At 34.9% G+C, this 15,536-nt stretch overlaps 1 protein-coding gene and 2 pseudogenes across 1 annotated transcript; 1 reads left to right on the top strand and 2 right to left on the bottom strand.

Moving 5' to 3' along the window:
- Positions 1-340: 340 nt before the first annotated feature.
- Positions 341-6,348, bottom strand: LOC137718043 (uncharacterized; annotated as a pseudogene).
- Positions 6,349-7,527: 1,179 nt separating this feature from the next.
- LOC137718044 (fe(3+)-Zn(2+) purple acid phosphatase 12-like) lies at positions 7,528-9,075 on the top strand (annotated as a pseudogene).
- Positions 9,076-10,551: 1,476 nt separating this feature from the next.
- On the bottom strand, positions 10,552-11,908 carry LOC137717404 (uncharacterized). Its single transcript, XM_068456769.2, has one exon. It carries the CDS (start codon positions 11,763-11,765, stop codon positions 10,974-10,976), a length of 792 nt encoding a protein of 263 aa, XP_068312870.1. The 5' UTR covers positions 11,766-11,908; the 3' UTR covers positions 10,552-10,973.
- Positions 11,909-15,536: the final 3,628 nt, after the last annotated feature.

Below are 15,536 nucleotides of genomic sequence, written 5' to 3'. Positions count from 1 at the left end.
ACAATCCAACTGTTGATTTAACTCAGAAACGAAAAGGTTGTCTCGTTAATATAGAAAGGCAAAATAGACGAAATAATTCAACCCTCGCACCTAGTTAAATAAGAAAGCTAACTTGGTTAATAAAAAAATGAAATAGACGAAATAATCCAACTGTCGCGCCTGATCTAGTTCTGAAAACTCGTTCAGCACCTTAAATTAGATTAAATTGGATAACACACCACATTTTTTATAAGGAATTCATTCACATAACATAGAAAGGCAGAGTACAGCCACAATTATTTCATTCATATTATACATATACCCACATTAAGATTTGCAACAAACCCTGCAAGCTGCGACTCTTTTGCAATACCCTGCACATTACATTTTTTTAGCACACTCCCAAATTAAAACTAAAAATAAAGGGGGTTAAGAAAAGAAAACCTTATTGCTTAGTGGTTTATAATATATACAGCACACTGGAATGACCACGACAAAGCGCAGAAAAGCTCATGCGCCGCCGCGGCCCTCTAGATATTTATACACACCTCCATATATTTTTACTAAATATATACACACACCCCCTACTAGTTCTGTACATATATTATTATTCGACATATGAAGCACTGAAGACATTGTGCAACTTTATTTACCAAGCTACCACCTCTATCTATATACCTTCAATTTTGATTTACATGCACCATTAATACGATTCTACGAATGCATTGTTTCCCAGCCAGTTCCATCAACGAAACCGCCATCGAAAACACCATAATCTTCCACCGCCGGAAGATCAAGCGACATGGCAGCCTACGTCCATATCGAGTCATCAAACACCGGAAAGTTCCCGCTTGTGTTCCCCCAGAGTATCCCCTCCATTTCATTATTCCCATCACTACTCATATTCTCCCCACTTCCGCGCCGCCCTGCTCCGGGAGGGCCACAGCCCAATTTCCATGGGGCTGATCCGCCTTCACAGTCAGAAAGTTATCGCCAATAAAAGGTACCGCAATATCGTTCACAGGAGCAACATAACCTGCGGGATTAGTCCCGGTACCTGATGGATTGGTTCGGAATTTGAGGTGGCACGCCGGGATTGGCCGGCAAGGGAACGACTTGATTCTGCAGATGCTTATTCAAATGATGCTGGTGACAATGAGGGACACGCTGCTCTGGCAATTTGAGTTTTGCCTTGAAATTTTTATCCAACGGCTATAAACAGGAAGCTCTTTAAAAGTTAGAATAACTTTAGCCGTTGGACTAAATTTCAAGGATCCGAAATAGGTAATTAGGTGGATTTAGTGGAAGAGATCCGGAAATGATCCATTTTCCAATTTTATGGCCTAACAATTAGATTAGTCCAATTTTTAGTTATTTTTTTATTTAGGTCCATGAATAGGACACCATGTGTCAACACTTTTTGTTGTTAGGTTGATACTTTGCATTGTGATTACTATTTTATTCTACTATAGCTATTCAATAGAAAAAGAAAAAAAATAGAAAATGATACGATCGGTACTTTTTTAGCTATTCTCTTTGAGGATAATCGCTAAAAAGATAGCGACTAGTATCCCAAAAAGTCGCTATCTTCATACCGATCCCTTCCTTTTCATTTTTTAAAATTTTTTATTTTGTTAATTTTTCTTTTATTTATCTTACCATAACAACAAACTATCATATTCATGTTTTTCAAAATATATTTTTTCCGTGCAAAATATATTATAATTCATTTTTAAACACTTGTAATCAATGATTTAAAACCTAAATTTAAAGATATTTTTCTATTTTCTCACTTTAAGAATCAATAAAAAAAAAATAGTTTCAGGACCTAATAATCAGTAGGATCACATCCAAAGATTTTGCAATATTTTCCTTAGCTCCAGCGCAAAATATTTCTTAAAGCTAAAAATTTCAATTTTTTTTCACAAAAAACTGTGTGCTATAAGCCAAAGTTAGAGTTATTCTATTCGCACCACATATTTCCTAAAATTAATTTAGGACATTTCCAAAATTTCGGACACCTATAAATCTCTTGGGGGGCCTCGCTATTAGTTATATTATTATTATTTTTTTTTTTCAACTCAGGTACCCTATTAGCTGGCATAAACCCATATTTCAGCTGATCTTTTACAATCTAAACTACCTATCATATAAGTATTTTTACAGTCTAAACTACATGTCATATAAGTACTTGTACAAGCTAAACTACCTATCATATTATAATATTAGTCGGCATAAACTTAGATTTCAACTGATTTTTTATAATCTAAACTACCTATTATATAAGTACTTTTACAGTCTAAACTACCTGCCATATAAGTACTTGTACAAGCTAAACTACCTATCGTATTGTAACTACCTATCATGGTGGAATAAGTAATTTTACATGATTCTTACAATAAGATGTAGTCCTCCATCTTGGTAATGTTAAAAGCCCCCGAAGCTAACACAATCAATGTCAAAAGCCTCTTGAGCAATTACTTACATAAGACAATCAATGTATAATGCTCGCGAATCATGTAGACTAGAATCATGTAACAAATACCAGCAAAAATGAAACTTATTGTTGTAAACAACTCAATGAAAACATGTAAAATTACTTGTAGTTCTCATAGCTTCATGCAAATTCAAATTCAAATTTGGATACTAATCTGCATGAATCGCAAGGAAAATTCAAAACAGGAGTCAGATAGAGTTTTTGATGAAACAACGAGATTTGATGAGTAACTTTTTTTTTCTTTTTTTTTCAATACAATGATATATTTTACACTAAAAAAAAATGAGAGTTTTTTTTTATGAAATGATGAGATTTGATGTGTAACTTAAAGTTCCATGTTAATTTTGGAAGAGTCATGATAAAACATTCAATGATAATCGGTGCATTTTTTTTTTCAAATTATGGACATTTTAATTGCTCTACTTATTAGACCCTACCTATGACTGTGCAATACATTAGACCCATATCAAAACATGCGGATCATGATCCTCTCCTGAGCAAAGGGTGAGGATCCTCCTGACCAAACTCATCGGGCCGTTGAAATTTTATCCAACGGCTACAAACAGGGGGCCCCTCTAAAAGTTATAATAATTGTATTCATTGGATAAAATTTCAACAGCCTGATGGGCTTGGTCAGGAAGATCCTCACTAGGGATGGGCAAATACCCATTGGTTATGGGTAACCGCGGTTATCCGCCCATTTAAATTTGACGGTTACGATTATGGGTAACCGTTTAGATAAATAAATGGTTATGGGTATAACCGTTTAACTATGAAATTTAAATAGGCGGTTATGGGTATTACCCGCGGTTATAAAGGGATACCTATTTAAATGTTTATTTTAATATATGTAAAACTAAAAATTAAAAAAAAAATTAGTTTCTAACTAAGTTTAGTATCCCGAGATATATTTGGTTATAAAGGGCCATATAATATATATATATATATATATATATATTTATTTATTTATACCTTACTTGAGAGAAAAATATAGTTGATAGAACGGGTTAATGTTTAATATATGTGATTGAATGTGCTAAAGCATTAGTGTTCGATAATTTTGTTTTGGAGTCTTTTGAAGCTTTGATCAATTCAAGATAATCATTACCTTGAGCATTTAGAAACATGTTATTATTAGATGATGCGTACATATATATATATATATATATATATATATATATATATATTTAATTGGCCTCGAGTTTTCAATAAATATTTGACCCCAAAATTAGAAATCGATTAAATGGCTTGGATCAATGAACATATGTTTCTAAATAAAAATCCAAATATTTATCAAATTAGCCTATTAGCAGACTGATTCGTACTTACATATATATATATATATACAAGAATATTAATTAACCTACAACCATGCATGATTCTTGTAATAGATTGACCGTCAAATAATTGGGAGATATCGCATATATTCATAAATAATATTGCCGTTAATATAAAAATGGGTAAATTACACTTTCATACCTCAGGTTTGGAGTCTATTTCAATTCCTTACAACATCTTCAAAACATTTTAGTTTCATACGTTAAGTACTATTTTATTTCAAAATAATACCTCCGTTCCATTTTTCATCCATTGATCCGTTAAATGCTGACGTGGCTGCCACATATATGTCACGTGGTTACCAAATGTTTGACACATGGCAAAAAAAAATTAATTTTTTAATTTTTTTTAAACCTTAATCTTCTAAATATAAATAATAATTATAAAAAAAATTTTAAAAATTAAAAAAAAAAACTGAAATAAACCACCCCCCGTCAACCCCCCAAACCAAAACCTAGAAACCCAGAAAGAACCCCCACCCGCCCATGACCCTCATTGCGCACCCCCCAACCTATGACCCTCCCTCCCTTCACGCCCACCCTCTTCCCTTCTCTACACACCCCCCACTCTCCTCTACACACACCCCTACTCCTTAAATCCACACCCATTCCACGAACCCGGCGATGGCGAGACGGGATCTGGGTTTTTTTTTTTTCTTCCTGGGTTGCAAGGAAGATGAAGATGGGGGAGATGGGTTTGGGAGTTGCGAGGAGAAGAGAGGAGGATGAGGGGGATAAGATTGAGGGAAGAGGGAAGCGAGGTGAGGTCGCGCAGGTGGGTGGGTGGGAATAAGATAGGGGGAAGCGAGGTGAGGTCCCCCGGGGGGAGGGGGGTGGAACTGGATTTTGGGATTTTTTTTTTTTTTTCCTCCTTCCTCCCTCTTCTTCTTCTTGCCGTTGCAGCAGGTTTTTGGGTTCTGGATTAGGGATAGGGATTTGGGTCGCGTAGGGGGGGGGAGGGAGGGAGGGATAGTGGGTTTAATTATTATATTTTTTTTTATGGGGGGGGGGGGGTGGGGGAACTAGATTTTGGGATTTGTTTTTTCCCTCCTTCCTCCCTCTTCTTCTTCTTGTTGTTGCTGCATCAGGTTTTTGGGTTCTGGGTTAGGGATAGGGATTTGGGTCGCTTTGGGTGGGGGGGGGGGGGGAGGGGAGGGATTTTTTTTTTTTCATTTTTAGTTTTTTGAGAAAATTCAGTTTTTTTTTAAATAAATAAAAAATTATTTTATTTGACATTTGGTAGTCACGTGGCATATATGTGGCAGCCACATCAACATTTAACGGATCAATAGATGAAAAATGTAATAGAGGTATTATTTTGAAATAAAATAGTACTTAAGGTATGAAAGTGAAATGTTTTGAAGATGTTATAAGGAATTGAAATAGACTTCAAACCTGAGATATGAAAGTGTAATTTACCCCATAAAATACATGTTAAATGTACTTATAACGGTATTTAATAGTTAGAAAAAAGAAAATTATGACAATTTTCTTTTTTATTTTCAAGTTGTTAAAAAAATAGGTAGACGGGTATAAAAAAAAAAGTAAACGGGTATGCGGTTATGGGTAAATGGGTATGCGGTTATGGATATGGTTAACCGTTTATAAACGGTTATGGGTATGGGTATACCTATTTATGTAAATACCCAACGGGTAAACGATTATGTGGATAAAAGCTTAAACGGTTATAGGTAAATAACCGTGGTTACCCGCCCGCCATAACCGTTGCCCATCCCTATACACAGGTTATATTTTCATTTTTATTTTTACTTCTCTTTTATTTATAACAAGATAAGAACTCTATTCTTCTTATCTCTTCTTTTTATCACTCTTTTCTAGTTTTCAATATTTTGGAAAAGAAATGTTTTGGGTTACGAGAAAGGGGGGAGGGATGTTAACACAGAAATAAATCCTAATGAATAATAGGAGGAAAAAATTTAAACAGTATAGAAAACTGATTAGGAGTGTATGAGTATTTATTGAAGCATGTATATGTTTTATTGAAGCTAACTCACCGTCGAAATAAGAGAAAAACTTAATAATTGAGATACCTGAGAAACCTGTTGATGACAAGATAAACATGTTCACTTCATTTTTTAACTCTCTTACTACATAGGTATTTGGATAAATGGTGGTAGTTTTTTTAACATTACAATGAACATCCACGTCGGATATAAAACTTAAAAAATTATGACACAAGAATAATTAAAATTATAGTATATAGAAAGAAGAACGTATAAAGATAGAGGCAGTGGCTTGGTAAATAAAGTTGAACTCTTCAGTGCTTCATATATCTTTATACCTTCAGTGCATCATTGAGACGAATGCAATGTTTCCCAGCAATTTCCATCCACGAACTCGCTGGCGCCGAAAAATCCCATGGTCTTCCACCACCTGAAGATCAAGCGACATTGTTGAAGAACAGATATTGAAACAGTTTGGAAGAGTCATCATCTTTAGCTGGCATTTTAACAAGTTTTGACCGCCCTCAGACCATGTAGAGTTTCTGCACACAAGTTTTCACTCACCTGCCATACCTAATGTTTGCATAAGTTGTTTTATATGTAAATTCAAGGGAAAAGGAGATTTTGGGGAAGGGTGACTACATAGCCTTGCCTCCTTGGCATGTCTACGAACAAATGGTGTTGCAATGAAAGGCACGATGCAGCAAGGCAAGGGGAGGTGAGGCACTTCTTTAAGTATGGTAAAGAATAAAATTACTTCTCATCAACTCCAATTGCAATAAGTGCACTTGCAGAACAGCCAATAAATCGCAGCATTGACAAATATAGATGATGCTTGTTGAAGAAAAGGGACAAACATGGTTGAAAACAGAGATAGAGATGAATTAATGTCTCAAACCTTAAACTTCCCCAAGAGGTAGGAATAGGAATCCTCCAAATCCTAATGGTGAGACTAGAAAACTTCCCATCCAAAGTTGGAATTCAGGATAGAGATAATTGGAATCAGTCTTCTAACAAGACGAAATAAACGAAATAATTCAACCGTTGTGCTAAGGATAATTCAGAGAACACATATGGTGTCTATTTTTTAGAAGAGCTGAGGATTTTTTGTCCGTGAATTTTTTAAAACACATATGAATAATTCAACCATCGTACTACCACCACTCATCTCTGACTTCAACATTCTGAGATTTTTTTAGAAGAGTTGAGGATTATTTTACCGCGATTTTTTTTAATTTGGGTGGTGATCACCCATAAGGGTAGCGAGATATATAGGAGGAGTAAGGAAGACATGAACTGAAACGTGGCTTGTGGAGGATTAGGGTTTAATACTTAGGCATTGGTGAACAGGAGATATCGTGTCCATGGCTAGCCTCACTGTTTAAATCTCTAATACACACTTGGCTTACACCTTTGTTTGCTTTCTTGCTCAGGTGGCAATCGGAGAGGAGCCAAATTCCAGTTTTCCCCTTCATTTTTCATTTTCTTTTATTAAATCCGCCCATTACATGAAGATCCACATCGGATTTTAACTTAGATAAATCGTAATTGATGAATGATGGTAGGAGGGAAAATTCTTAAAGTGTAGAGAAGACTGACTATAAGTATGTCTTACTGAGCTGACTGAGAGTTGAGATAAGTGATGAACTTGCTGACAACTAAAATAAGGTGTCAATTTTTAATTTTTCTTTTTACCTTTGTATTTAAATAACAAGATAAACATGTTCACTTATCACTTTTTTCAATTACTATGGAGGTATTGCATTATGGTAGTTTCTTTTTACCTAATTCACGTCCGAGATTTAGATTTTTTTATAGGTTCTTCAAGATTGATGATTTATTATGATTTTGATTTCTGTGTAGTGGTTTGGGTGAACCCTAACTAGGGCTTTTTGAATTTTGAGTGTTGTGATGGATGAAGGTGCATATAACACAACGAGATCATGAGGGGAAAATTGTGATTGTGTCTTGGCCTCACAGGTAATTCAAATTTGATGCATTTAGAAATTTTGCACAAATTGGCACACTTGTGCTGTTTATTATGCTTTGAACCATATTTTTGTGTGTCCTATCTTGTTCTCATCAATGTGGTGTGCATTTTTGAGCAGGGATCTTGGCCAAACTCACGATTCAAATCGTACACTCACATTATGAATTAAACTCTACGAAAGGACAGACGGTGTTGCTTTTTGGGGACCTCTCTTACGCAGATGATTCTCCGTTTCATGACAATAACCGGTGGGATACCGGACGCATGGGGGAGGTTCGTAGAGAGAAATGTCACTTACCAGCCTTGCACTTAGACTGCTGGAAATCACGAAATTGATTTTGTCCTGAGCTTGTATGTCTCTTTTTTTTTTTCATTTTTTTTTTTTTTTTTTTTTTTGCAGTACTTCGATCTTGTTCTGCAACAAGTTGTACAAATGATTAAGCGTATGATATAATTGCAATGTTGTTTCAGGGAGAAAGTAAACCCTTCAAACCATACACAACCCGTTATTTTCTTCTGTACGAAGCTTCATGCAGTATATCTCCGCTATGGTACTCCATCTAGAGAGCTTCAGCATATATAGTATTCTTATCCCCTTACTCAGCATATGGTAAGAATGCTTACATCTCACTTCTATAGCCACAATTCATCTGGTGCGAGCAATTTTGCAGTACTGTGTCAGTCGTGGTTAGTTATGCTTATGTGCTCTCGATACAAGTGGCTCAAGAAGTAGCTTAAGAAAGTGAACAAGACAGTGACACCATGGCTTATTGTTCTTATGCATTCTCATTCTCCACTGTATAACAGTTACGTGCATCACTATATGGAAGGAGAATCCTTTACGAGGAATAGTTTGTGGAATATAAAGTAGATGTTGTCTTCCCTGTCCATGTTCATGCCTACGACCGATATGTAAGTGTACCTTATACATGCCTGCGAACAATCTGTTTAAACTATATAGGTTTCAGAAATGAATGTTTCCATCACAGGAACGGTTATCAAATGTTTCTACAACATTTCGAAGACTCTGCACTCCGAGAAGTGACCAGTCAGCCCCGGTTTACATAACTATTGGAGGAAACCTAGAAGGATTGGTTACCGAGTACGATGTTAATTCCCATTCGTATTAACTGTGAGCAGTCTTTCCTGTTGATCAAAAATTTTGAAATTCGGTGGTATTTTGTGTTTTTCTGCAGAATGTCAGAACCACAGCCAAGTTACTCAGCTTTCCGGGAAGCTAGCTTCGGTCATGGGATTTTCAATATAAAGAACAGAACTCATGCTTTTTTCAGTTGGCATCGGAATTAAGACGGGTATGCGGTTGAAGGACAGATATTGAAACAGATTGGAAGAGTCATCATCCTTAGCTGTATTTTCACTGCCCTCACAACCATGTAGACTTGCTGCAGAGGTTTTCACTCATCTGCCATATCATTGTAAATTCAAATGTTCAAGAGATGGGAAGGATGAGAAAGGTTTCATGTAATCATTGTATAGCACTCTATTCTTCATCCTGAATAAAACAATCTGTTCTTCATCCTCTTTTAACTCCAAAGATAAAACCATTTTCACTCACCACTTTCTTTTCTTCCTTTTTTGAAGAGAAAGGGCCGATTTCATCACAAGAGGTAGGGAAATGAATTCAACAAACAATTTTTCTTCAGTTTGTGTTTCTATATTAACTAGGCAAGCTTTCTAAGTTAAGGCGCGATGATAGTCTTATTTCTTTTCCTTTTTTTATGCTACTCAAGTGAGCCTTCTGAGTCATGAGTTAAATTAGACGGGACGGTGAATTATTTCATCTATATTGTCTTCCTATATTAACCAGGTGAGCCTTCTAAGTTTTGAGTTAAACCAAGCGCGACAGTTGAATTATTTCACCTATTTCATCTTTCTATATTAACTATGCGAGTTTTCTGACTTCTAAATTAGACTATGCATGACGATTAAATTATTTCATTTATTTCATGTTTCTATATTGTGTGAATGGTTTCCATTCAATCTTACGAGTTATATATATTCTAACTACACATCAGATGGAACTACTAGCATAGCCTACCCTTTACGCACTTTCTTTAAAGTATGGTAAAGAATAAATTACGACTCAACAACTTCGATTGCAATATATAAGTGCACTTGCAGAATTGGCAATAATTCCCAGCATTGATAAATATACAAGATGCTTGTGGTTCATGTGGAATAAAAGGGACAAACATGGCTTGAAAACAGAGATAGAGATGAATTAATGTCTCAACTGTTGTACGGATAAGCCCAAACCGTAAACCTCCCCAAGAGGTAGGAACAGGAATCCTCCAAATCCTAATGATGAGGCTAGAAAACTTCCCATAAAACGGTGGAATTCAGGAATCTAACAAGAAGAAATAGACAAAATAATCATACCATCGTGCCAAAGATATTTCAAAGAATATATATGGTGCCTTAAATTAGATTAAATTGGATAACTCACAAAAATCATCACACAATACAAAAAAGACGAAGTGAACTATACAATTCAATTGTTGCGCCTGATTTAACTCAAAAATGAAAAAGTTGTCTAGTTAATATAAAAAGACGAAATAGACGAAATAGACGAAATAATTCAACCATCGCGCCTGGTGAAATAAGAAAGCTAACTTGGTTAATAAAGAAAATGAAATAGACGAAATAATCCAAACGCCGCACCTGATTTAGTTCAGAAAACTCGTTCAATGCCTTAAATTAGATTAAATTGGATAACACAACACATTTATAAGGAATTCATTCACATAATATAGAAAGACAGAGTACAGCCACAATTATTTCATTCATATTATACATATACCCACATTAAGATTTGCAACAAACCCTGCAAGCTGCGGCTCTTTTACAATACTCTGCACATTACATTTTTTTTAGTACACTCCCAAATTAAAACTAAAAATAAAGGGGGTTAAGAAAAGAAAACCTTATTGCTTATTGGTTTATAATATATACAGCACACTGGAATGACCACGACAAAGAGCAGAAAAGCTCATTCGCCGCCGCAGCCCTCTAGATATTTATACACACCTCCATATATTTTTACTATATATATACACACACCCCCTACTAGTTCTGTACATATATTATTATTCGACATATGAAGCACTTCTGAAGACATTGTGCAACTTTATTTACCAAGCTACCACCTCTATCTATATACCTTCAATTTTGATTTACATGCACCATTAATACGAATGCATTGTTTCCCAGCCAGTTCCATCCACGAAACCGCCACCGAAAACACCATAATCTTCCACCGCCGGAAGATCAAGCGACATGGCGGCCTCCGTCCATATCGAGTCATCAAACACCGGAAAGTTCCCGCTTGTGTCCCCCCAGAGTATCCCCTCCATTTCATTATTCCCACCACTACTCATATTCTCCCCCACTTCCGAGCCGCCCTGCTCCGGGAGGGCCACAGCCCAATTTCTATGGGGCTGATCCGCCTTCACAGTCAGAAAGTTATCGCCAATAAAAGGTACCGCAATATCGTTCACAAGAGCAACATAACCTGCAGGATTAGTCCTAGTACCTGATGGATTGTTCTGCACAAGGGTTTGGTTCGGAATTTGAGGTGGCACGCCGGGATTGACCGGCGAGGGAACGACTTGATTCTGCAGATGCTGATTCAAATGATGCTGATGACAATGAGGGACTCGCTGCTCCGGCAAATTGAGCTTTGCCCCGGAACCGTAGAGCTTTCGGGCCGCAGCGTCATAAGCCAGAGCAGCTTCATGGGAGGAGTCGAAAGTCCCGAGCCAGAGCCGGGCCCCACGGTTCGGCTCACGGATTTCCGCCACCCATTTTCCCCACGTCCTTTGCCTGACGCCTTTGTAAGTGCACATAGCATTCTCCGGCCCTCCCTTCCCCCTCATGCAACCCTTCCTCGAGCTCGCCTGCACCGGCCGCTTCGACAGCTTCCTTTCCTCAACCCCAACACTGGTACTACCACCACCATTCATCTCCGACTTCAACATTGTGAGATTTTTATGAGAAGATTTCCTGAACTTTTATTTGGGTGGCGAGTTTGAGAAACCAGTTGTGATATTTATATAAGGAGTAAGGCAGACATGACCAGAAACGTGGCTTGTGGAGGATTAGGGTTTAAATATTTGGCATGGTGAACAGGAGATATCGTGTCCATGGCTAGCCTCACTATTTAAATCCCTAATACACACTTGGCTTACACCTTTGTTTGCTTTCTTGCTCAGGTGGCAATAGGAGAGGAGCCTTATAATTCCAGTTGTGCTGTGCTTTTCATTTTTCATTTTCTTTCTTTTATTAAATCGGCCTTTTACAAGAAGATCACATCAGATTTTAACTCAGAGACAAATCGAATGTAATTGATAGATGATAGTAAGAGGGAAAATTTTTAAACTGTACACAAAGACTGAATGAGTATTTCTGTTGGAGCAGAGTATATCTTACTGGAACAGAGTATATTTTACTGAAGCTGACTGACTGAAAGATTTGCTGACAACTGAAACAAGTGTCAGTTTTTCTTTTTTTTTTTTTTACTTTTTTTATTTAAATAATAGGATAAACATGTTCACTTTATTGTTTTTATCCTACATCAAAATTATAACAAGATTGATTAATAAGTTTTAGTACAAAATTATTTGTTGTGTACAGTAGAGACTCACAGTAGATATCTCATATACACTTAAGAAATTTGTTAAAATATGTTTAGATTTTAATTTTTCATAATAATATGTGCATCTTTAGTTCATTAAAACCATTTGTAACCGTATTTGACTCATATTAAAAGATGTTTGAAGAATCCATTGACACACATACATAGGTTAGATTTTCATTTTTATTTTTACTTCTCTTTTATTTATAACAAGATAAGAACTCTATTTTTATCTCTTCTTTTTCTCTCTATTTTCTAGTTTTCAATATTTTGAAAAGAGAAGTGTTTTGGGTTACCAGAGAAGAAGGGAGGGATGTTAACTCAGAGATAAATGTAATGAATAATAGTAGAAGGAAAAAATTTAAACGGTAAAGAAAAACTGATTGGAGTATAGTATTTATTGAAGCATGGATATGTTTTATTTAAGCTAATTGACCGTCAAAATAAGAGAGAAACTTAATAATTGAGATACCTGAGAAACTTGTTGATGACAAGATAAACATGTTCACTTTATTTTTTTTATTCTCTTACTACATAGGTATTTGGATGGTGGTAGTTTTTTTTAAACATTACAATGAACATCCACGTCGGATATTAAAATTATAAAATTATGACCCAAGAATAATGGAAAGGAACAAATGGTATAGATACAACAAGATTGATTAAGAAGTAAATTTTACATCAGAACCATTTGTTGGGATAGCAGAGACTCACAATAGATATCTAATAGATATTTAAGAAATTGTTAAAACTTGGTTAGATTTTCATCTTTCATTTTAATATACTTGAAGAATGTATACAACATTACACATTCTTCAAGTATCTTCCATTTGTTACACACACACATCAAGTCAGGAAAACCATTTGTAAAGTCATGGAAACTAAATTTTCAAAACGAAATTTACAAATAAAATGACGTAGTGGTTGATTATTAGATTATTACTTAAATATTGATTAACATTTTTATTTTCTATTAGTAACATATCATTTAATTTGTAAATTTAATTTAAAAATTCAGTCTTTTAGCATTGCAGTTTGAAAAAATTATCTCGACACGGTGAGATTTTCTTTTTGTTTTTTTTCACTTTTCTTTTATTTATAACAAGATAAGATCCCAATTAATTCATCATATCTCTCATTTTTTTTCTTTTCATTTTGGAAAAAGAAAAGTGTTTTGGGTTGGGGGGGAGGAATTTGGACGATTTAGTGACGGAGGCGGTGTGAACGGTTGGGGATAAACCCTACGTTAGTCCCCTAAATCAGGGCTTGACAGTTTGCAATTTGGCATGCAAAGCTTGCATACGTGGTGTGTTTTGCTAAATCCCGTGGGTCCCTTGGGTCCCGTTGATCTGCGAGTTTTCCGAAAAGGATAGGAAGGGACGTACAGGCCCCAGAGTGCGAGGATGACATCATCCTAACGGAGACAATGAATCCTACGGACTGATTCTCATTTCCTCCGTTCATGTACACGAGATATTTTTTAGTATAATCGGTACACAGAATACATTACATGTTATTATATAAATAATGTATTTTATATGTTAAAAATTAATAATTTAAAAAATAAAAAATTTCACTACTTATATAAAAATACATGATTTATTATCTGTATATTCATGACAATAAAAAATTTCTCTATGTTCACGCTGTTGTTGTTGTTCTTGTCCTCCAGCAAATCAACACGTACACACATATTCACATGTAGATATCTTAGTTTTGAAACAAAATATACAAAACCTAAATTTGCATCAGCTTTCTAAATACCGTCAAGATCTAATCACATTACAGAAAGAACAACTGTTAAAATTAATATTTTTTTTTATAATACATCGATATTTTTATATTAAGAGAATAGAGAGTTCGGTTAAGCCATACAGTGAATAGCTTAATTTGGTATCGAATTCGTCATCCATGATATTCAAACTTGACATCAAAATTAATATGTTACAACTAACATTACAGAAGAAATAATATTGTCAAACCTGTCAACTATATGATAAACAATTAAAAAAAATGGTACATCCTACAAATTTTATAGTTCTTTGTACAAACCGTGCATTGACATCAGCTTTTAACTATTCTTAGAAGTCACATGCCATGATTCATGTATAAATACATATACAATAATATTGTAAAGTTAAACCTTCAAACATTACAATACAAAAATACAATCGTATCAGCTTTTAACTACTCTTAGAAGTCACATGCCATGATTCACATATAAATACATAAATAATAATATTGTAAAGTTAAACCTTCAAACATCACATGTACAACACAAAAATACAATCATACTCTAAGATTTCAATCATGATTCTTTATTTTATCGCACTGAAAAAAAGACTAAACCCTGGCCTAACTCTTTTATCTAATCTAAATTTCACCCCACTCAATATATCCAAGAAACATTATTTTGTTTACGGATTGAAGTATCAACGGAAGAAAGATTGCTTTCATTCCTTCATGTTATAGTGTGTATTACATAAACTAACTTACAAATTTTTCTCCTTCTTGAAGGCTTGACCAAATAAAATATAAGTAACTGAACCCCAAAGGATGGGGAGCACTTTAGGAGTGTGTTGAACTACGTACTAAAGCGTATAATGTCTTTCGTCAGCATTATTATAGAGTCAAGAGTTCATCATTAATGTCATCCAAAAAAACAAGGGATACGTCATAATTCTATGATAGTACTAACTGTACAACAAAAACTAAGATTTTAATCTTAAAATTTTAAGATCACTTCACTTATAAACAGATACAGTTTTGTCAGTATTATAATAGAGTCAGCTTTACATTTTTATTGTCATCATAAAAAATAAAAATAAAGAAAAAGAATAACCTAACAATTCTATGATAGTACGAACTGTACGACAAAAATTAAGATCACTTCACTTACTGACAGATACAATTTTGTCAGTATTATGATAGAGTCATATTTACATTTTTATTGTTATCATAAAAAAATAAAAATAAAAATAAAAGAATAACCAACAATCCTATGATAGTACGAACTGTAAGACAAAACTAATATTTTAATCATAAACTTTTAACTGTGATACAGATAGATACAATTTCGTATTATTAGAGTCAAATTTACATTTTTATTGTGGTC

Source organism: Pyrus communis, chromosome 8 (assembly GCF_041283825.1).
Source record: "Pyrus communis isolate YQ-2024b chromosome 8, ASM4128382v1, whole genome shotgun sequence".
Lineage (NCBI taxonomy): Eukaryota > Viridiplantae > Streptophyta > Magnoliopsida > Rosales > Rosaceae > Pyrus > Pyrus communis.
Note: the sequence above shows the minus strand (reverse complement) of the source record. Positions and strands in the feature narration are given on the sequence as shown.